The sequence below is a fragment of the Jaculus jaculus genome, chromosome 12, assembly GCF_020740685.1.
Source record: "Jaculus jaculus isolate mJacJac1 chromosome 12, mJacJac1.mat.Y.cur, whole genome shotgun sequence".
NCBI classification, from domain to species: Eukaryota; Metazoa; Chordata; class Mammalia; order Rodentia; family Dipodidae; genus Jaculus; species Jaculus jaculus.
In genome coordinates, this window is record NC_059113.1 from 68,629,103 (window position 1) to 68,652,047 (window position 22,945).

Here is a 22,945-nt window from a genome sequence, read left to right on the forward strand (position 1 = left end):
AATTAGTTTGTTCTTTTTTTTTAAGTTTGTAAACAGTTTAAAAACCTTTAACTTTAGGTATGGTGTTTAGGTTTGGCCTGAAAATTTCTTTTCTTTTCTTTTCTTTTTTTTTTTTTTTTACATCCGCACACCTTTATTTATCACTTTAACACTCTGATCTAAGTACCACTAAAATGGCATTTTTAACAAGTAATCATTGAAAAAATTTTTCCCAGTTCCTTTAATCAATTCATCTCACCCCATCATTAATTATTTTTCCTTTTTTTTTTTTAATTCCCCCGAGGGGGTGCACCATTCCTAGAGGTACTGCAATACCAGGTTGATGCGTGGAGTGGACGGAGCAAGTTCCTATTCCAACTCCAAGCTCCAAAAATCCATTTACTATATTGTCCTCAGATAAAGGACGTATCAGATATTAAACTGATAAGAACAGATACTACACTTGATCTTAGCCAAAAGGCCAAGAAGCAATTATTGTTCTTATAAGCCTATTAAAAAATTATACCAAATTGATTAATCCTATTACTAACAAGAAAGTATTTTAAAACAATTTTATGTCATTAATACCAATAACACACTTGGAAATGATTTTATTAGAAGTAACTAAGGCAAATTGTGTTGTTACCTTGAGACAGGCTGGCTTAGAAGTCAGATCAGTTGCCACCTCCTTTTAAGTAACAGGACGTTACAATATTTTTAAAAAATATCTGACAAATTATAAGTTAGCTCTTTAGAGGAAGTTTTGTTGTTTTTAATAATCCTCTATGTAAGGTGAACTTGACCTAGAACAAGTATCTGGCAAGTTCACCCCTGCAAAAGACATTTAATTTTTCCTTTTTAATTTTTATGCTTAGGTCTTTGATTTCCTTGAAATGGTTCTCTAGAAAAGAAAGGGGTGTCACCTGCGTCCGTCTCCTCTCTTTAGTCACAAACAGTCACAAACATGACACGACTAGCAAGCACAATCAGCACACATAAACACATACACACCCACACATAAAAAGAACAAATCCTCCTGATAAACTAAAAAATTTGCTTAAAGAACTTGAAGCAATCTCAATTCCTTGCATTTTTAAAATATCTTTTACTATGGCAATTAGCTCCTTTTTACTCTTTGTTAAATCTCTTTTTTTAACCCGTGTTCCTTGTGTTTTGAGAGAGGTTTTAAGCCCTTTAACAATTTATGTTTACTTAGCATCTGTCCCATGATAGAAAAGGAAATAGGAGAAACGGCAAGACCAAAGGGCAACATTCCTGGTTGAATAACTGGCACGGGGGATTCCCCAATGGGCTTGACATGAGCCTGACCACAATTTTAAGAACTGGCAGCCACTCTAAGAGCATTTACTGGCTGTTGCATACCCAGTTTGGTTGATAGGAAGAGAGGCTAGATAGGAGGTCTTTGCCAATGCCCAAATGGGCTGTCAGGATTCGCACAGGGAACAAAAGATAAGATTCTGCAAGCAATCTGCTGACCAACATTCCTAATTAAAAGCTGGATGGACCAACTTGCTAACAAATGAGATAATTTAAGAACAGGCCCAAGCAAAATGGAGAGGCTTTTGCTGTATGGCTCCCAACACCTTGTAGGTTGCTCTGATCAAAAGCTTATTGTGGATGATATCCATCTGCTGGTACCAGGAGTTACAGGTCAACATCCAAGAAGAGAAGAAAAGGATAAGTGGTATAAAAGAGAGAAATGAGAGAGAAGAGAGAGAGGGAGAGAGAGAGAAAGAGAAGCAGAAACAGGAGGAGATAGTGGTCAGTGTTTGTCATACCCTTTCCAAGGCCTTTCGAATCCAGTGTTCCCTCTAAGGGCCTGGTGGAGGTTCAACCATTTGGTCTGTCTTTTAGGATATAGAGTTTTATGGTACTTTTAAGTATTATTTGGGCTCTAGGAACTTTGTATATAGCATCTATTATGTTAAGATACAAACCAACCATGCCAAGTCTCTCCAGTGTTTTGATCATGAAGTGATGTATTTTGTCAGAGGCCTTTTCTGCATCTATCAAAATTATCATGTGTTTTTTGTGTTTAGCTTTGTTTATGTGGTATATTACATTGACAGATTTCTGTATGTTGATCCACCTCTGCGTTCCTGGGATGAAGCCTACTTGATCAAGGTAGATAATGGATTTTATGTATTGTTGAATTCGGTTTGTGAGGATTTTGTTCAGGATCTTTGCATCTAAGTTCATTGAGGAAATATGCCTGTGGCTTTATTTTCTTGTGGCATCTCTGCCTGTTTTTGGTATTAGGATGTTAGTAGCTTCATAGAAAGAGTTAAGGAGCTTTCCCTGATCTCCAATTGTGTGACACATTTTGAGAAAGATTGGCCTCAGTTCTTCCATGAAGGTTTGATAGAATTTAGCCGAGAAGCCATCTGATCCTGGACTCTTCTTTTGGGGGAGGTTTATTATTACCTTTTCAATTTTGATGGGTGTGATAGATTTGTTTAGGAAATTAGCTGCTCTGAGTTTAGCTTTGGTAGATAGTATGTGTTTAGGAATTTATCCATTTCCTCCATGTTTTCAAATTTTGTAAAGGTTTTTGGAGTAAGACCTGATGATTCTTCCAATTTTCCTTATGTCTGTTGTTATCTCGCCTTTTTCATTTCTATGCTTGTTAATTTGAAGTGCCTCTTTTTTTTTTTTTTTTTTTTTGCTTGATCAAATTGGCCAGGGGTTTGTCAATCTTGATTTTTTCAAAGAACAAGCTTCTTGGTTTGTCAATTTTCTTAATTGTTTTCTTAGTTTCCAGTTCATTAATTTCTGCTTTGATGTTAATTATTTCTTTCTGCCTAGAGCATTTGGGTTAGATTCTTCCTGCTTTTACAGTGCCTTTAAGTGGAGGGTTAGGTTGTTGTTTTGGAATCCCTCTGTCTTTAATATGAAAGCATTTAGTGCTATAAAGTTTCTCCTGAAGACTGCCCTCATTGTGCCTCATAGTTTTGGCATGATGTGTTCTCATTGACATTTGTTTCTAGAAATTTCCCAATTTTACTTTTTATTTTGTCCACTACCCATTTATTGTTTCAAAGTGTGCTGTTAAGTTTCCAGTAGCCCATGGGATTTTTGGTGGGTGTTTCGTTGTTAATTTCTAGCAATATCGCACTGTGATCTGATATGCAGGCGATTATGTCAATCTTCCTAAATACGTGGGAGCAGGCTGTGTGACCCAGTGTATGATCTATTTTAGAGAAGGTTCCATGTGCTGCTGAGAAGAATGTGTATTCTGTGGATTTGGGATGGAATGTTCTGTAGACATCCATTAGCTCTAAGTGTTCTACGCTTTTGTTGAGCTCTCATTTCCCTGTTGAGTTTCTGTTTAGATGACCTATCTATTGCTGATAATGGTGTATTGAAGTCCCCAACTATGATGGTGTTGGTGGTTACTTCTGTTTTATTCTCAAGTAGGTTTTGTTCTATGAGTTTTTGTGCACCTGTATTAGTTACATAAAGATTAATGATTGTGATATCCTCTTGTTGGATCATTCATTCCCTTTGTAATCAAGGTGTGCCCTTTTTTGGTTACTTTTAGTTTGAAGTCTATTTTATCCAATATAAGTATAGCTACACCTGCTTGCTTCTTATTTCTGTTTGCTTGGAATACCATTTTCTACCCTTTCACCCCGAGGAGGTGTCTGTCTTTAGTGGTGAGGTAGGTTTCTTTAAGACAAGAGATTGAGGGGTCTAATTTTCTGATCCACCCTGTTAGCTTGTTTCTCTTAATGGGTGAATTAAGGCCATTGATATTTAGGGTAATGACTGTGGGGTTTGATTTGATCCCTGCCTTATTATGTTGGTTTATGTGATTTGATGTTTTTATGGACTTTGAAGTTTTTTTAATTTTTAATATTTTATGGGGTGGATTCTAGGTAGGGTCTCACTCTAGCCCAAGCTGACCTGGAATTTATGTAGTCTCAGGCTGGCCTCAATCTCACAATGAACCTCCTACAAAGTGCTGGGATTAAAGGTGTGCACCCCCATGCTCAGAAAATAAGCATTTTTGTTTTTGTGTGCATGGATGTATTTTTTGCATGCATGTGTATGTGCATGTTTGTATATGTCAGAGAACGTGTGTGTGTGTGTGTGTGTGTGTGTGTGTGTGTGTGTGTAGAGAGGCCAGAGGTCTATACCAAGTGTCTTCCTCAATCACTCTCATTTTCCCATAGGTAGAGAGAAGTAGTAGAAATACCCCAAGTCATACTCACAACTGGAAAACATGCTTCCCATCTTCTACTATAAATAATTACAATTTTCCTTTTCAGTGTATCCTGCCAGAGTTTCCAACTGTAACGGAGTGCTAAGAGTCTGGGACAGACTGCACCCCAAACTGTAGGTTCATTTCTAATTTTAGTCAGAGTTGAATAAACGAGAAAACTGGGAAGGCTAATCATTAAATTACTACATTTATTGAGGGAAGTAGAGCCAAGGGAAGGCACCCACATGACTAGAGGTCTCACATTCAGGAGGACCTGGGGCAAAAAAAAAAAAGCATGGAATGAAAGAAAATTCAAGGAGCTCCTGCCATATGGAGTGCTGCAGGGGATAATGAACCTATGTGAAGAGTAAGGGCTAGGAGGCCCTCCAGACTGGGCCTGGGCTAGGGCCTAGTCTGAGCCAGCCCAGGCCCAACCTAGGGAAAAAACTCTCCCACAGCTGGAAGTTCCCAAGTGATCCAGCCCTACTGTTTTTAAGGGAAGTGGAGGAAAGTGAATCTCATACATTAGTCTAGGTTGAATTATGGAACACCTGTGTTAAGAAGTTTTCTAAGATAGAGACTTGTTTTTCTAATATGATGTTTCTCAGAAATTGAGTATTTATGGTTCTGCTTTTTTAGAGATTATTCTGATAACCCTGTGAAGTAAGATCCCCACCCCCCATAGAAGCAACTAAAGAAGGGGCCTGACAAAGAAAGTGCCACATTGCAATCCTGACAACTCCAAAGGTTGTTGGAGGAGGAATACTACCAGTCTATTTTCTCATTCCATGTTTGTATCCAACACTAAGGTGTTGAGCAATATTCTAGGTATTTAGGAAACCTTAGTGACTAAAATTGTCTTGTGGAAATATCATTTCAACAGAGAATGATAGCCTTTAAATATTTAGCAAACTATATGCTATTTTGTAAGGTAAGTGCCAGAGGATAAAAAAGAAAGTGGAAGATAGAGTGGAGGGAGAAGAAGAGTTGGTGGCCTTAATGAGATGCTCAGGATAGGCATCCCTGAAAAGGAAGTTTCGGGAAATATTTAAAGGTTGTGATGCAACAGGTAAGAGAACATTCCAGAAAGAGTGGACAACTAGAACAGAAATAACTGAGGTAGGGAGAGTCCCTTGCATGTTCTTATAACAAAAAGACCTGAGCAAAGGCAAAATAAAAAAGAAAGAAAGAAGGACAGGTTACTAGGGCTGTATGAGAATAACCTTGTCCCTTATGCTGTTAGGGCAAATAGTCTGGAAGTTCACTAAAAAGTTAGAATTACCATATGGCCAAGCAGTTTTGCTCCTGAGTTTATAAACAAAAATTCAAATCAACTTCAAAAATATATACATGCACATAAATGTCATAGCACAGGCTCGGTAGCTAAAAGATAGAACTAGCCCAAATGTCTATCAGCAGGTGGGTGGATGCATAAAACATGATGTATGGTGCGGAATAAATGCTACAGTGGAAGAATCTCAAAAGCATGCTAAATGAAAGGTCAACTTGTACATGATTTCCATTCATACAGCAAATAGCCAATCCAGATTAATTGGCGAGCCATAGGCCAGTAAGAGATTCTATCTCAAAAAAAAAAAAAAAATGTGGACAGCATTCCTGAGGATGGTACATGATAACTTTTTGAATCTATGTGCATTTAAAAAAAATAGGACTTATAATAGGCTTCAAGTAATTTGTTAAATTTTTTCCAGGGCTGTCCTGACTTTCCTTCTTAGTCCTGGAAGCTGTAGGAGGCTTCCATTGATTGTAAAATGACCAAACAGCTCTTCTCCTTCATAGTTAAATGCAATTGTTACAGAAGCAAATTTATAGACTTATGGTCAGTCTTAGAGGAAGAACAAACATTTAATTGTTTGCTTTTTGGTACTTGAAATGCAAATGATTCCAATTATAAGGCTGGAGAGATGGCCCAGCAGTTAAGACTCTTGCCTGCAAGGCCAAAGGACCCTGGTTCAATTTTGCAGGGACCCACATAAGCCTGATGCACAAGTTGGCACATGCATCTGGAGTTTGTTTGCAGCAGTTGGAGGCCCTGTTGTGCCCATTCATTCCCCCCTTAAGTAAATAAATAGATAAAATATATTTTTAAAAATATTCATAAGGAATGCAAGAGCCCTAGGAAGGGTAGGACTCCTTATAGTGTGCTCCTCCAGACACAAAATGACTTGGATATCCATGTTCTCACAGTGCCTGACATTACCTACACAAGACCATCATAATAGGAGGAAAAGATCATGACATCAAAACAAAAGAGAAACTGACTGAGAGGGGAAGAGGATATGATAGAAAGTGGAGTTTCAAACAGGAAAGTGTGGGGGGGGAGAGGGAATTACCATGGGATATTGTTTGTAATCATGGAAGTTGTCAATAAAAAAGAGAAAAAAATATTCAGTCATAAAACATATGAAAGAGAACTTTGTCCTAGCTTTAGTACCTTAAATAACAGATCTCACAAAGCAAGTAGTTTTATTACAAATAGCTTTTCAGTTGAGTACCAAGTTTAAAAGGTTATGTTTTTGTTTTGTTTTCATTGAGCTAAAGTTTTTTGGCACTATTCATTTGCAATTGTGGATTATAAAATATCTAGAGGAAGTCTAATTGCTCTGGAACCACCCTTTAAATTAGCACTGTTTTTTCTTAGTAATGTAATCCGTACTCTAACCCAGACTATCCATCCCTCTTTCACTGTTGTCTACCTCTTGAGTTGTTAGGCAGTCTTCTTTTTATCATAGCAGTTCCATTTCTAAGCATTAACAAACTTTGCAGGCTCTATTCTAAGTACTGTTCTCATAGAAGTGAGAATTGGTTCATGTTACTATCCTGTTTTCCAGATCTAATCAGAAGGGCCAAGCTCAGGTCCAGGCTTACAGACTGAAAAGTATAATTTGTCATCATGACTTTTTATGATTCCAAGTGTTTGTTTCTTTGCAGATGATTATTCATAGTGATGGCTTGCAAGGTCATAAACAAAAGAAGACACATAGGACTTCAACAGCTTTCATTGTTTGCAGAAACAGGAAGAAGTTTCCTAGGCCCAGCAAGGGCCTCTAAGTTTATTTTAAACATGGAGTGTCATGAAAGTGTGTTAGTCAGCTCAACAGTTGGGCTCCTTGGAAGTTTGGATTTAACCAGTGCAGTGGGACATCTTCTCAGTGAAGCAGTTCAAGCACAGAATGGCACATACAGAACTGGAACAAGCACCCTTTTGTTTCTTATTGGTGTATGGAGCAGTGCCGTTGAAGAGTGTTTCCATCTTGGTGTCCCCACTACAGTGATAGTATCAGTAATGTCAGAAGGCTTGAACTCCTGCAGTGAAGTGGTCACTTCCCTTCAAGTACCCATTCACAGTATATTTGACCACATGAACACCATTCGGACACTTTCTGGACTTGAAACTATTGGAGTCAGTTTGTGTCCTTTTCTACAAATGCCTTCAGGTACCAGGACATCAGAAGAACATGGTAGCACTGATGGTACATCTCAGTGGATGGCCACTTATCTTTCTGGGAGACCTGATAAATTGCCTGAATTTTTTAAAGCTCAGGCTAAGATGGAAGCAGATAAGAACATGCCACAATCTTTGAAAGACAGCCTGCATGCAGATACTTTTTGTAGAAAGTCAGTACTGACCCATAGTAGGCATTTTAATAGGACAGATGATAGCCACAGGGTACATGAACCCAGTAGATTTCTACAACAATATGGTTCGACTTCTCCCAAAACTTGTACACATAATGATTTGACAGAGTTGGCAGTTGGCTTGAGTCATGGAGACCACAGCAGCATGGCATTAGCAGAAGCTGCAGTGCAGCTGCAGTGGCAGAATGTGTGCCTGCGGAAAGGTCACAGCATGGCCCCATCTGTATTTGACATTTCAAGACTCCTCACTTGCTGTCTCCCAGGCTTACCTGAAGCTTTTTCTTGTGTTTGTCCAGGATATGTCACTGTTGTACCTATGTCTAGTATTACGCTGATTGAGGAATTGCAGAATCAGCCTGTCCGGGTGGCTCTCGTTGAGGGTGATCTTACAGAGCGTTACCGCCATCTTGGATTTAATAGGTCTACAGATATTAAGACAGTTCTAGAAGCAGGGGAGTTTCCAGAAGACAGCTCAGAAGAACTGTGGACAAACTGTGTAATACAAATGTTAACCCAGTTCAATGTGAACCTCATCTTGGTACAAGGAAATGTATCTGAACATTTGACTGAAAAATGCATGCATAGTCAGCGGCTGGTGATTGGGTCAGTGAGTGGCACTGTGCTGCAGGCATTTGCCGAGGCTTCGGGAGCAGTACAGGTAACCTATATTACTCAAGTGAATGAAGACTGTGTGGGCAGCGGGGTCTCTGTGACCTTCTGGAGAAGTCCCCAGGATGTGGACAGAAACAACAGGACAGCAATCTTGCTAAAAACAGAAGGAATTAATTTGATGACAGCTGTGCTCACTAGCCCAGTCAGTGTACAAATACAAACCAAAGAGGACAGGTTCTGGTCTTGTGCATATCGTCTGTATCATGCTCTGAAAGAGGAAAAGGTCTTTCTTGGTGGTGGAGCAGTTGAATTTTTGTGTCTTAGCCATCTTCACATTCTTGCTGAGCAGTCTTTGAAAAAAGGAAACCATATCTGTTCTGGATGGCTTCCTAATACTTCCTCTTGGTTGGCCTCATCTCTGCCAATCTATAGACCAACTGTGCTGAAGTGCCTGGCCAGTGGGTGGCACAGATACCTTTCAGCTCTCTTGTGTAACACTGGAAGTTACTCATCTGCAATGGAAGCCAGCACATTCATTCAACACCATCTGCAAAATGCCATGGACTCTGGCTGTCCTTTGTCTTACATCTTGAGTGAATATAGTAAACTAAGCAGTGGATTTTTTCATTCAGTTACTTCAGATAACCTGGAACAGGTTCCCAGGGTGTATGACACCATTATACCAAAAGTTGAGGCGTGGCGCCAAGCACTGGATTTGGTGCTCTTAGTACTTCAAACTGACAGTGAAATTATTACTGGACTTGGATGCACACAGGGTAATTTGCAGGAATTAGATGGGCTTTTATTGTAGTGTTAGTGTCTAAGGTCTTTGGGAAATACTATCTTATATCGTGTTAGTAAATTGTTAATAGTGAAGTCATAGTGTCCAAAATGCTAGCTGTAGGGGGTATAGCTCAGTGGTAGAGCATTTGACTGCAAAATGCTAGCTGTTACTAGGAATAAGTAATTGACACCTGTCAGTAACTGGTCAGGATCTGAGATTTTATCCTACTTGAAGGTAACAAACTAGCCTGTTACTGTTTCATTTGTGCTACATGACGCGCAAGACACTTGAATCACAGGCCAACAGCCTTTACTATTCACAGTAAAAAGCTGCATCCAGAAAGCTTTGCACAGACTGAGTTCTTTCATAGGAGAGGAACCCTTGAACTAAATCCAAGTTATGGAGAAATAAAGTCCACAGAAAAGACAAGAAGTACATTTTATTTACAGTAACCAAGAGAGGCATTTCCTCCTTCACAGAGTGCTCAAATTGCAAAGCACTTGTGTTGCACTTTTTTTTTTTAATGTTAGATAAGTAAATGTTTTACAAAGGATGACTCCCATGTAAAGTCTGGACCAATTGAACAGTCACCCTCTGAAAACTTTTAAAGCCATTACATTGAGTAGAATTTCTTGGGTCACTGGCTCATGTCGCTGTTCTACTTTAAAAGGATTAGTATGGTGAGAGTCAGAGCAGTCAAGGGTCTCAGAGTGGATGTACCTTGATGACAGCATCACTTACCATGTTGGTGGCTTTCTGAGCCCTGTTATAGTACCCATACTAATCAAACTTGAGAGTTGTCTAAACAAAGACATGAATTTCATATTTATTTTTGTAATACAACTTTCTGAAAGAGCAGAATACTCGTGAACTAAAGCAAGGACTTTATTTTGTGCCAGAAAATCTCTCTGAGAAGCAAGGAAGATCATCTCTTATAGAAGAATTTCTTTTTTAAACATTTATTTATTTATTTGAGAAAAAGAGATACATGATACCACTGTGCAGTGGGAACTGATAAACACTCTAGAAGGAACAAGGACAGAGATGATCTTTAAATATGAATTGATGCCTAGCCTTACCTGGGAACTGAACCCATATGTTTAGGAAAAAAAAAATCAGTCACATCTTTGCAAATCTGGGAAAAACCATGAGCTTAGCTCAAGCCTGGGGTTAGTGGTATATGACAAAGGCACAAAGACAAGGAAGAATAAGGAAATAAAACACTTTTGTTATTTATTTATTTATTTTTTTTTTTTGAGACGTGGTATCACACTGTACTCCAGGATGGCCTAGAGCTAACGGTATAACTTAAGCTGGCCTCCAATGCATGGCAATTCTGTCTCAACCTGCTGAGTGGTGGGATTATATACACAAGCTACCATCTCTGGCTTCTATGCATTATTCTTCGAGCATATCTTCAGAGGAATCTTGGTCCCTTTATACTCACATGCCAATGTGAACCATCCTTAATATTGGGGGGGAGGGTGGCTTTCCAAGGCGTGTGTGTGTGTGTGTGTGTGTGTGTGTGTGTGTGTGTGTGTGTGTGTATGTGTATGCATAGCTATCTTCTGGTCCAAAAGTAGCACCAAAAGATTTAGTAATTTCTCTAATGGCCTTAAGTAGAGTTCATAGAGTTTAGTACAATGATTTCAATAGTATCATTCCCACACAGTAACTTCCCATTCCCTGTTTGGGAGGCATTGAGAAGCCTACCATAGATGCATTTGTCACTAAATTTTTCATGTTATTCTTTTGTTTCTTGTTTGTTTTGTTTTGTTTTTTGAGGTAGGGTCTCACTCTTGCCCAGGCTGACCTGGAATTCATTTGATAGTCTCAGTAGCTTTGAACTCACAGAGAGTTGTTCTTACCTCCACCTCCCAAGTGCTGGGATTAAAGGCATGCATCACCCTGCACTGCCTCTTATTCTTTTTTTTTTTTTTTCTTATTGTATAATTTTATTATTGGCAACTCCTACACTCACAGAAAATGGCCCATGATAAAACCCTCCTCTTCCCCACTTTCCTCTTCACAACTCCACTCTCTATCATATCCTCTCCCTCTCTCCATTAGTCTCACTTTTAATTTGATGTCATCTTTTTCTCCTGTTATGAGGGTCTTGTGAAGGAACTGTGAGGTCGTGGATATTGAGGCCATTCTTTTGGCTGTTACATTCTTTCTGCCACCTCTTCCACAATGGACCCTGAGCCTTGGAGGATATGATAGAGAAGTTTCAGTGCTGGATATTCCTCTGTCATTCTCAGCACTATGTTGCCTTTTGGGTCATCCCTGTGGTCATTGTGATCTGAAAAGAGAAGCTTCTCTAACCAAAAGTCAGAGTAGCATTAATATATGAATATGAACATTACATGTAGTGCTTTCAGGGCAGTTTGGTGAGCATAATGTATGCATGTAACCAGACAAGAGCAGGCTTTATCCCCCTAAGACTCATGACCGCCCCTGCCATAGACTTTTGATTGAATCACAGGTTTTCAGTACAAGGCATATATTCCCTCTCTTAGAGTGGGCCTCCAGTCCAATTAGAGAGCAGTTGGTTTACCCTAGAGCAGACATGCACTATTGCACCCATTTGGTCATTTGACCTGCTGGCCAAACTTAAGGCTTCCAACATGCAGTGTTTTCACCACTGGTGACTTCTGTCTCACATAGGGCTGCACACAGTGCAACTTTTCCAGCTTTCAGTTGGCTGATCTGCAGGGAGGAGGTTGTCAGCTTAGCCCCAGCTTAATTTCTCAGTGACCTTGCCACTCAGGCATGTGATGTCTTCAACAATAGGGTTACCATCTGTTCCTTGTGTAAAATGAAGGGCCTTCACAATATCCTGTAATGTTTTGGAGGCAATAGGGACCTCCCTGGCAAACTACTCACTAGAAGATATCCCATCCCTCACACTGAATTTTTCTAGTAGTGATGTATGGCTTCTGAATGTGCCATTATCCAAAAAAGTAGGTTTTTATATGTCTTATTCAGAATATCTGGAATTTTCATTGACCATCCCACCCTGATACTCAGTTTCTTCCCCTGGCCTCACTTAGGCCATTCCACTACCTGTAATCTGTTATTCTTCTTACATATATACAATACTATCCCCTTAAGTCCTTACCTCTTGTGACTCTTTATAGCCTTTTTCTAGCTTACTCAGCCTCTGCTACCAATTTTTGGTTCCATCTCATACACAAGTCTAAACATTGTAGATAAGATTCACATATGAGAGAGAACATGTGACATTTGTCTTTATGGGCCTGGGTTACCTCACTTAGTATAATCCTTTCCAGGACAAACTTCCAGCCAAGATGGCGACTGCCTAACTGCACCACAGATCCCCAGGAAAGAAAGGCAAGACATTAAGGATTCACTGGGGCTTTTATGGGACAGCAATCTCCAATAGATTGCCAGTGGGAGGGCACAGAGGGGGAAAACAGGGAATTGCTGATTCCCTTGCAGGTGGGTAGCCCACCGCACCCCCCAAGCAGCCACCATACTACAATCCCAGCTTCAGGAATCTCCCACACTGTAGAGAAAGGGTCCCAGGCTAAGCAACATAGTTCCACTTGCCTCACTGCATAGGGTGATCGCCCTGCTACCCCTGCCCACAAGTGACCTTGGCCAGGCTATGCCTGCTGGCCCATTGGAGCTCAGGCTTCTTTGATCAATTTGTGCACCAAACAGCACCACCGCCCCTATTGGTCCCTGCATCTGGAAGCTTAGACAGCTCTGCCCACTCGCTCACTTACTGCTCCAGCCACTGCACATTCATGCGTGAGCCCAGGCCCATTGCAACTGCCACTCAAGTCCAGACTGTCTGTCGCTTGTGCCAGCTCAAGTGCCATCCCCTCCCTGTCTGCAGTGCCAGCCGTTTGCCATTGTCCTGTTGTGGAGGAGCGCAGACTGCTTCCGGGTCCCAGTGTTCCCCCACCAGAGTTTGGGCTGCTTCAGTGCTTGGTGCCTCAGTGTCCCTCCTAGTGCAGTACAGGAAACTTTGGCGCATTACCATGTGAAAGCTCAGGCAACTTTGGCACCCCAGCCAGGCAGGAGCTCAGGTGGCATTGGCAAGCAAAGGCCAAAGCCTAGACTGCATGGCAACTGCCTCAGCCTGCTTTAAATTCCCACTGTGCTTGAGCCCAGGCTGATCCACCCACCTACATGCCATAAAATGTGATGGACAGATCACAGCACAAAAGAAGTAACATGAAAAATCAAATGCAAAAAATCCAGTTAGATCAACCAGTCCTACAATAAACATTTCTAATCAAAACATAGAAGAGGTATTAGGATCAGAACACCAAAATGAAGCTATAAGCAATGCAACCCTCACCAAGCTACTGGTAGAACTTGCAGAAAAGCAACAAAGGACCAATAATTGTGTGGATGCTGCCATCACTACACTAGACCTATTAGATAAAGAAAATGGAAGGAGTTCAAAGACAGTTAAGAGATTTGAGCGAGATGAAAAAAAAGACCTCAAAAATCAGTTGGCGATGCTAAATGAAGACCTAAACAAATGCAAGGATGAATTCTAAGAAGCATCAAGAAAATCAGAAAATGATGTGAAAAGAGAGCTTGACAGAGGGATGGCAATTATACATGGAAAAGTAGTAGAAAATGCAAACCTAATTGAACAAGTCCAAAACTCTCTAGAAGCTCTCAAGAATAGAGTCAGCCATGTGGAGGATAGAAACTTGATCAAGAAGAAACAATTCGAGAATTCAAAAATTTCAGTAAGTTCAAAAGTTTCTGTGAACAGGATATGAGAGAATTGTGGGATACCCTTAAATATCAGGATCATTGGAATATAAGAAGGAGAAGAAATTCAAACCAAAGGCATGGAGAACTTATTTAACAAAATAATTGAGGAAAACTTCCCTAGTCTCTTAAGATAAAGGCCCATCAAGATATAAGAAGCCAATAGAACTCCAAGCAGGCTGGACGAAAGGAGAAACTCTCCAAGACATATTGTCATTAAGGCTCTAAACATGGACACCAAAGAGAAAATCCTAAAAACAGCACACCACTTTTAAGGATAACCCCATCAAAATTACTCCAGACTTCTCAATGGAAACCCTGAAAGCTAGAAGAGCCTGGAATGACACACTGCAAGGTCTAAGAACCTATGGCTTCCAACCCAAAGTACTCTACCCAGCAAAAGTATCCCTCATAATACATGGTGAAAGATAAATTTTCCATGACAAAACTCAGCTGTACAATTATACAAACACAAAACCAAACGTACAGAGAGTATTTCAGGCAGTTCTCCACAAACAAGAAATAAAAAATCAAACTCAAATGCATACAAGAAGCAGATCACAATAACCAAATTCAGAGTAGGCACAAAAACTTCAAAGTCCATGAACCCACACAACCACATATACCATCACAATATGGCAGGGATCAAATCAAATCTCACAGTCACTGCCCTAAATATTAATGGCCTTAATTCACCTATCAAGAGACACAAGCTAACAGGATGGATCAAAAAATTAGACCCCTCAATTTGTTGTCTTCAAGAAACCCACCTCACCACTAAAGACAAACACCTCCTCAGAGTGAAAGGGTGGAAAACAATATTCCAAGCAAATGGAAATAAGAAACAAGCAGGCATAGCTATATTAATATCAGATAAAATAGACTTCAAATCAAAAAGACAAAGAAGGCCACTACCTACTTATCAAGGGAATGATCCATCAAGAGGATATTACAATCATAAATCTCTATACACCAAACACAGGGACACCACAGTTCATAAACCAAAACCTACTTGACAATAAACAGAAACAAGCATCAACACCATCATAGTTGGGGACTTCAATACACCATGGTCAATAGTAGGTCATCCAAACAGAACCTCAACAGGGAAGTAAGAACTCAACAAAACCATAGATCACCTAGACCTAACAGAGATCTACAGATCTTTCCATCCCAAATCCATAGACTACACATTCTTCTCAGCAGCCCATGGAACATTCTCTAAAATAGACCATATACTGGGTCACAAAGCCTGCCTCTGCATATTTAGGAAGAGTGACATAATTCCCTGCATGATATCAGATCACAATGCTATATTGCTAGAAATAAACAACAAAAGACCCACCAAGAATCCCAATGGCACCTGGAAACTGAACAGCACACATTTAAACAGTAAGTGGAGAGTGGATGAAATAAAAAAATGAAATTGCAAAATTTCTAAAATGACAATGAGAACACATTCTACCAAAACTTATGGGACACAATGAAGTCAGTCCTCAGGGAAAAATTCATAGCACTCAATGCCTTCATAAAAAAGACAGAAAGATAACCTAACCATGTACCTAAAGGAACTGGCAAAGCAAGAAAAATCCAACCCAAAGAGCTCCAGAAGGAAAGAAGTAATTAAAATCAGAACAGAAATTAATGAATTGGAAACTAAGAAAACAATTAAGACAATTGACAAAACAAAGACCTGGTTCTTTGAAAAAAATAAACAAGATTGACAAACCCCTGCCAATTTGATCAAGCAAAAAAAAAAAAAAAAAAAAAAAAAAGAGAGATGCTTCAAATCAACAAAATTCAAAATGAAAAAGGAGAGATCACAACAGACATAAGTGAAATTGGGAGAATCATCAGGACTTATTTCAATAACCTCTGTTCCACAAAACTGGATAATGTGGAGGAGATGGGGAAATTCCTGGACACATACCATCTATCAAAGATAAACTCAGAGCAGATTAATCTCCTCAACGAACCTATCACACTCATGGAGATTAAAAAGTATTTTAAAAAACCTCCCCTAAAAGAAGAGCCCAGGACCAGATGGCTTCTCAACTGAATTCTATCAAACCCTCTTGGAAGAATTCAAACCAATCTTCCTCAAACTGTGCCACACAATTGGAGAACAGGGAAAGCTACCCAACTCCTTTTATGAAGCTAATATCACTGTAATTCCAAAACCAGGCAGAGATGCCACAAGAAAAGAAAACTACCAGCCTATTTCCCTGATGAACTTAGATGCAAAGATCCTGAACAAAATCCTTGCAAACCAAATACAGCAACACATCAAAAGCATTATCCACCTTGACCAAGTGGGATTCATCCCAGGAACACGGGTGGTTCAACATACAGAAATCTGTCAAGGTAGTACACCACATTAACAAGGTTAAACACAAAAACCACATGATCATTTTGATAGATGCAGGAAAGGCCTTTGACAAGATACAACATCACTTCATGATCAAAACATTGGAGAGAATTGGTATGGTTGGTTCATATCTTAACATAATAAAGGCAATATACACAGCTCCTAAGGCCCAAATAATACTTAATGGAGAGAAACTGGAGGAATTTCCATTAAGATCAGGAATAACACAAGGTTGTCCACTCTCACCTCTGCTTTTCAATATAGTACTGGAAGCCCTAGCTCAAGCAATAAGACAGGACAAGGAAATAAAAGGGATACAATTTGGAAAGGAAATATTTTAAGTTAGCTCTGTTTGCTGATGACATGATTGTATATGTAAGAGACCCGAGAGACTCCATCCCAAAACTCCTGAAGGTGATTAACTCCTATAGCAAAATTTAATCCTTTTCAGATCCATCCATTTCCCTGCAAATTTCCTTTTTCCCTACAACTGAATAGAACTTCATTGTGTGTATGTATCACAACTTTATTATCCATTCATCTGTTGAGGGACAACAAACCTGGTTTCATTTCATAGTTATTGCAAATAGAGCAGCAGTAAACATGGTTGTGCAAGTACCTCTAAGGTAGTGAGAAGAGTCATTAGGATATATGCCAAGAGTGCTATAGCTAGATCATATGATAAATCTATTTTTAGCTGTCTCAAGAACCTCCACACTGATTTCCACAATGACTGTACCAGATTACATTTCCACCAACAGTGCAGAGGGTTTCCCTTTTTCTGCATCCTTGCTAACATTTATTGTCATTTGTTTTCTTGATAATAGCCATTCTGACAGGAGTGAGATGGAATCTCAAAGTACTTTTAATTTGCATTTCTCTGATGTCTAAGGATGTAGAACACTTTTTGAGATGTTTATGTGTCATCTGTATAGCTGGCAAAGATTTTCCCCCATTCTGTAGATTGTCTCTTTGATCTATTCACAGTGTCCTTTGCTGTACAAAAGCTTTGTAATTTCATGAGGTCCCAGTGATTTATTAGTGGTTTTATTGCCTGAACAACTGGGGTTATATTCAGAATGTCATTGCCTATGCCAATATGTTGATGGGATTCCCCTAATTTTTCCTCTAGCAGTTTCAGAGTTTCAGGACTGATATTAAGGTCCCTGATTGATTTGGACTTGATTCTTGTGCATGGAGAGAAACAAGGATCTATTTTCATCCATCTACATTGGATATCCAGTTTTCCCAGCACCACTTGTGGAAGAGGCTATCATTTCTCCAATGAGCATTTTTGTCAAAAATCACATGACTGGAGTTACCTGGATTGATATCTGGGTCCTCTATTCTGTTTCATTAATCTATATGCCTGTTTTTGTGTCAGTACAATGCTGGTTTTGTTACTGTGGCTTTGTAACATACCTTAAAAACAGGTATGGTGCTACCACCAGCCTTATTTTTGTTTCTTAAAATTGTTCTGGCTATTTGAGGGTTTTTGTGCTTCAAAATGAATTTTGGGATTCTTTTTTTCTATTTCCATGAAGAATGTCATTGGAATATTTTTTTCTTTTTTTTCTTTTTTTTTTTTTTTGGTTTTTCAAGGTAGGGTCTCACTCCCATCCATTGCTGACCTGGAATTCACTGTATTCTTAGGGTGACCTCAAATTTACAGTGATGCTCCTACCTCTGCCTCCCGAGTGCTGGGATTAAAGGAATCTGCCACCCTCCCAGTGCCATTGGAATTTTAATGGGGATGGCATTAAATGTGTACATTGCTTTTGGTAACATTGACATTTTCACAATATTGATTCTCCCAATCCAAGAACATGAAATGTCTTTCCATTTCCTAGGTTCATCTGCAATTCCTTGCTTGAGTACTGTTTTTTGTTTGTTTGTTTGTTTGTTTGTTTGTTTTCTTTGTTTGTTTTTGGTTTCTCAAGGTAGGGTTTCACTCTAGTCCAGGCTGACCTGGAATTCACTATGTAGTCTCAGGGTGGCCTCGAACTCACGGCGATTCTCCTACCTCAGTCTCCCAAGTGCTGGGATTAAAGGTGTGCACCACCACACCTGGCTTTTAAGTACTGTTTTAAACTCCTCATTGCAGGGATCCTTCACTTCCTTGGTGTTGCAGTCTGGTTTGCATTGCAAATAGAAATCACCTAACCAAGAGCAGTGGGTGAGAAAGAAGAGATTTATTTTGGTTTACAGGCTTAAGGGGGAAGCTTCATGATGGCAGGGGGACACGATGGCATGAGCAGAGGGTGGACATCGCCACCTGGCCAACCTAAGGTGGACAATAGCAGTAGGAGAGTGTGCCAAACACTGGCATGGGGAAAGTGGCTTTAACATCGTAAGCCTGCCCCCAACAATACATTGCCTCCAGGAAGCATTAATTCCCAAATCTCCATCACCTGGGAACATAGCATTCAGAACACCTAAGTTTATGGGGGGTACCTGAATCAAGCTACCACATTCCACCCCAGTCCACATAAACTGTTAACCAGATGTGATGTAGAATATAATACATTCATCCAACTTTAAAAGTCTCCAAAGTTTTTTTTATCAATTCCAATAATGTTCATACAATCCCATAATCCAAGGTCTTTTAACTGAGCCATAATACCAAAAAATAACTCAAAAAAATCATAATGACACAGAATAAACATTGCAAAAGATGGCATTCAGCATAGCAAAGAAATACTCAAGCAATACATGATTTAAGCAGGGCAGACACCAAACTCTGTAGCTCCAAGTCCAACAACTCTAGTCAAGTCTAGTCAGTGACAAGTCTCCAAGTCCGATAACTCTAACCAGCAACAAGTCTCTGGAGTTCCACGTAAACCAGATGCAGAAGGTGGCACATGTATCTGGAGTTCGTTTGCAATGGCTGGAGGCCCTGGGGCACCTACCCATTCTTTCTCTCTTTCTCTCTCTCTCTCCCTGTCTGTTCTCAAATAAATGAATAAATAAAAGTTTGTAAAAATTTAAAAACAAAATGTTATTAGGAGCAATTGCTAGTATGATAATACCACAGGTAATTTACTCTATTTCAGAGTACTTTTAGATTTTGAGGCAAATAGTCTTTTTCCGTTTCTTTGCTATTTTTCTTGCCAATTGCATTAGAAAATTGCCCAATCTTTTTATCTGGTAATGTGAAGAAAATCTTTGTACACTGTCTACTACGAGTAAAAACAAATTGAGAACTTCCTAGTCTGTTGATAATATTGAGCACTGGTATGATGTTCAGAAAAAGTAGAGCTGTCTCCTGTGTCCACCACAGAGTATAAATTGGGGAAGGCTACTTCCTGACACATTTCCATTTGGACTACATGTCAGGTTGAAATAACTGAGACAAGCCGGATGTGGTAATCCCAGCACTCGGAAGGCAGAGGTAGGAAGATAGCCATGAATTTGAGGCTACCCTAAGACTACATAGTGAATTTCAGGTCAGCCTGAGCTAGAGTGAGACCCTACCTCGAAAAACAAAACAAGAACTGAGACAAACTGGGTATGGAGGAACTAGTAGATTATGCCTTTATATTTGCACATGTAAAGTTTTATTTCCTTATAAAGAAAGCATAGTAATTTAAAACTTACTTTTTCTTTGTCTCTTGAGATAGCATCCTATAATATAATACTGGCCAGAAAAAAGTTATTTTTTTTTCTAGTTCTTTATTTTTCTAGTAGTTTCTTCATTGACTGACAAGAGTATTGGCGCCTTTATTAAAGATACGACTTGTTTTCATTTTTAAAATATTATAGAAGCTGGGTGTGGTGACTCATGCCTTTAGTCCCAGCACTGGGAAGGAGGGAGGCATAGGTAGGAGGAGCACTGTGAGTTCAAGGGCACCCTGAAACTATGTAGTGAATTCCAGGTCAGCCTGAGCTAGAGTGAGACCCCACCTCAAAAAAAAAAAAAAAAAAAAAAGCTGGGTGTGGTGGTGCATGACTTTAAGCCCAGCACTGGGAAGTGGGGAGACAGAGGTAGGAGGAGCACTGTGAGTTCAAGGGCACCCTGAAACTATGTAGTGAATTCCAGGTCAGCCTGGACTAGAGTGAAACCCTACCTGGAAAAAAAAAAAATCACAGGAAGAGGGGTGCATCTTGTTCATCATACACACTAGAGCAAATGTCTGTGTTGGTCATGCTTTTCTAGCTAGAAGAAATGTATATAGATTTTCTCCTTAATCTCCTTACTCTACAAATTGGAAAACTGAGAACCAGAGAAATCTATACAATTAACTGCCAGCAAAGACATTTTCATCCAGACTTCTTTATCCTTTCATTGTATTTAATTTACATCTTTTTCTTTAAGAAACATTTTATCATGTTTACAATATTTAACATGAGTACATAAGGTGATTTTTTTTAGTTTTTGTTTTCTTTAAAACTTAGCAAATCATTTATTTCCCTTGTAGTAGCAGCTGTTCAATGTAATTTTACAATCATTTAATACATTATTATATTAGTAACACTTTAGGAATATCCGCAAGGCAAAGTTCCTCACTTTGCTGGTAATGGTTTTTAATGTTGATATTGTTTTCTTTCCTTCACCTTTTACTGTTTCCAAAGCTAACTACTCCAGGAAGAAATCTATCCCTTCACATTATCCTGTTCTGTCCTTTCTAGGCTATACTTTGAATGATAGCAGCTGTTCTATATATACTAAATGTCATGTCTTTTTACTGGTGAGATAATGGCACAGCAGGTGGAAGCCAGGCCTCCTCACTCCTGGCCTACAACTCTTTCCAGTTCTTTCATGGCACTTAAATTAATATGGTTCAGTTTCTGTTTTATGGTTTTGTTTTATTTTGTTTTTGAGGTAGAGTCTCTCTGTCTTCAAGGCTAACCTGGATTCACTTTGTAGTTGCAGGGTAGCCTCAAGCTCATGGCAATCCTACCTTGGCCTCCGAGTGCTGAGATTAAAGGCATCAACTCATATATTTTTGAGGGAACACTATTGTAAGTTGTAAGAAACTTTATTTTTGACAAAAAATGTAAATATAGAAAAGATTTAACTTTAGGCATGTGAATGCCTAAATGTGTCCACTCCACAAAGGGCTCAAAAACATAAATGGGAATATTAAATCTTCAGTTTTATTTAATATTTTATATATCCCTTTAAAATTCTATTATACGTTTCCTTTTAATTTATTTATTTAAGAGAGAGAGAAAGAGGCAGATAGATAGAATGGGTACCTTGTGCTTACGTGGTTACTGGGTAATTGAACCTAGGTCCTAGGCTTTCAGGCAAGTGCCTTAACCACTAAGCAATCTCTCCAACCCTCTATTATAAATTTCTGAAGGTGCATTAGTAGTGGCTGTGGTTTGAATGTGTCCCCAAAGTTCATGCATTTTTTAATGCCTAATGCAGCTGTGTTGGGAAATAGACCCTAAGAAGAGACAACTAGATGCTGAGGCCTCTACCCTTGTGCATAGACTGATGTCTCTCTCCAAGTAGGTCAGTCATGGTGAGAGTTGTTATGCATTGGAATGTGACTCCCAGCCAGCTGGCTCATGTGCTCACCTGCCCTTCTGCTTTCTGCCATGGAATGATTCAGCATGAAGGCCCTTGCCAGATGCCAACACTACTCTTGGACTTCCCAAACCCCAGAGCTATGAGCTGCTAACCAGGTTCTGGTGTTCTCTTATAACTCAAGATGGTAGCACTGTGTATCATTTCCAAGTTTGTCAAAGTGAAGAATTAACCTCCTCCAAAGGGAAGCTGGGCTTCTGCTCTCAGCTCCCGCTCCTAGGAGGTGATCTCAACCCTAAGAATGTCCAGCCAATACAAATGCCTTTGCCTTCCCCTGGACCCTGAGCTACACTGCATAATATACTAGTGTGATGTATGGAAAGGCTTTGGGCCATGTAAAGTATCAAGTGACACGTTCAGAGTTCAGCAATCTGCTTTACAATGGTAGGGTAAATGTGAGGCTACTAGTAGGAAAAAAAAAGTAGTGGTCAAATTTCACCTGCTCTGAAGTGTGAGGTTTTCGTTTTCCTATTTCATGTCTTTACATTGCTGGTAAATTCTGCACACTGTTCAGCCGTGTTTGGACAAAGATGAACACACAACATCTAAAACATGATTTAATGGAGGGTCAGGGGAATATACTATAGTGCTTCCTAAACTGACTGTACTCACAGCTTTTCTTCAGATTCTGGTTGTCAAAGCATAAATCTGAGCATAAGACAGATCATGAGTATGCATCAAACCAGATCACAAGTTGTTTCTTTTTTTAACTATTTTTTTTTTGTTTATTTTTATTTATTTATTTGAGATTGACAGACCAAGAGGCAGAGAGGGAGAGAATAGGCACGCCAGGGCCCCAGCCACTGCAAATGAACTCCAGACACGTGTGCCCCCTGGTGCAACTGGCTAACGTGGGTCCTGGGGAATCGAGCCTCAAACCCAGGTTCTTAGGCTTCACAGGCAAGCGCTTAACCGCTAAGCAAGTTGTTTATGTTTAGTGTGTCAGGAAACCTTTGGAGAAGGTGTGGTTCCTGTCTTCAAGAAGCTCCACCCAAGATACACAGCATTCCATGTCCTCAT

The 22,945-nt window shown here is 39.6% G+C and overlaps 1 protein-coding gene and 1 non-coding gene across 2 annotated transcripts in view; one reads left to right on the forward strand and one right to left on the reverse strand.

Moving 5' to 3' along the window:
- The window catches only part of Bbs12 (Bardet-Biedl syndrome 12), a 26,811-nt gene extending 16,410 nt beyond the window's left edge, over nt 1-10,401 (forward strand). Inside the window, exon 2 of the mRNA XM_004667003.2 lies at nt 7,157-10,401. Within this exon, the coding sequence (XP_004667060.1) occupies nt 7,173-9,287 (2,115 nt within the window). The 5' untranslated portion in view covers nt 7,157-7,172 and the 3' untranslated portion in view covers nt 9,288-10,401. The remainder of the gene's footprint in view (nt 1-7,156) is intronic.
- LOC123453965 lies at nt 282-472 on the reverse strand. Its single transcript, XR_006633126.1, has one exon. It is a non-coding gene; the product is annotated as a U2 spliceosomal RNA (small nuclear RNA).
- Nucleotides 10,402-22,945: the final 12,544 nt, after the last annotated feature.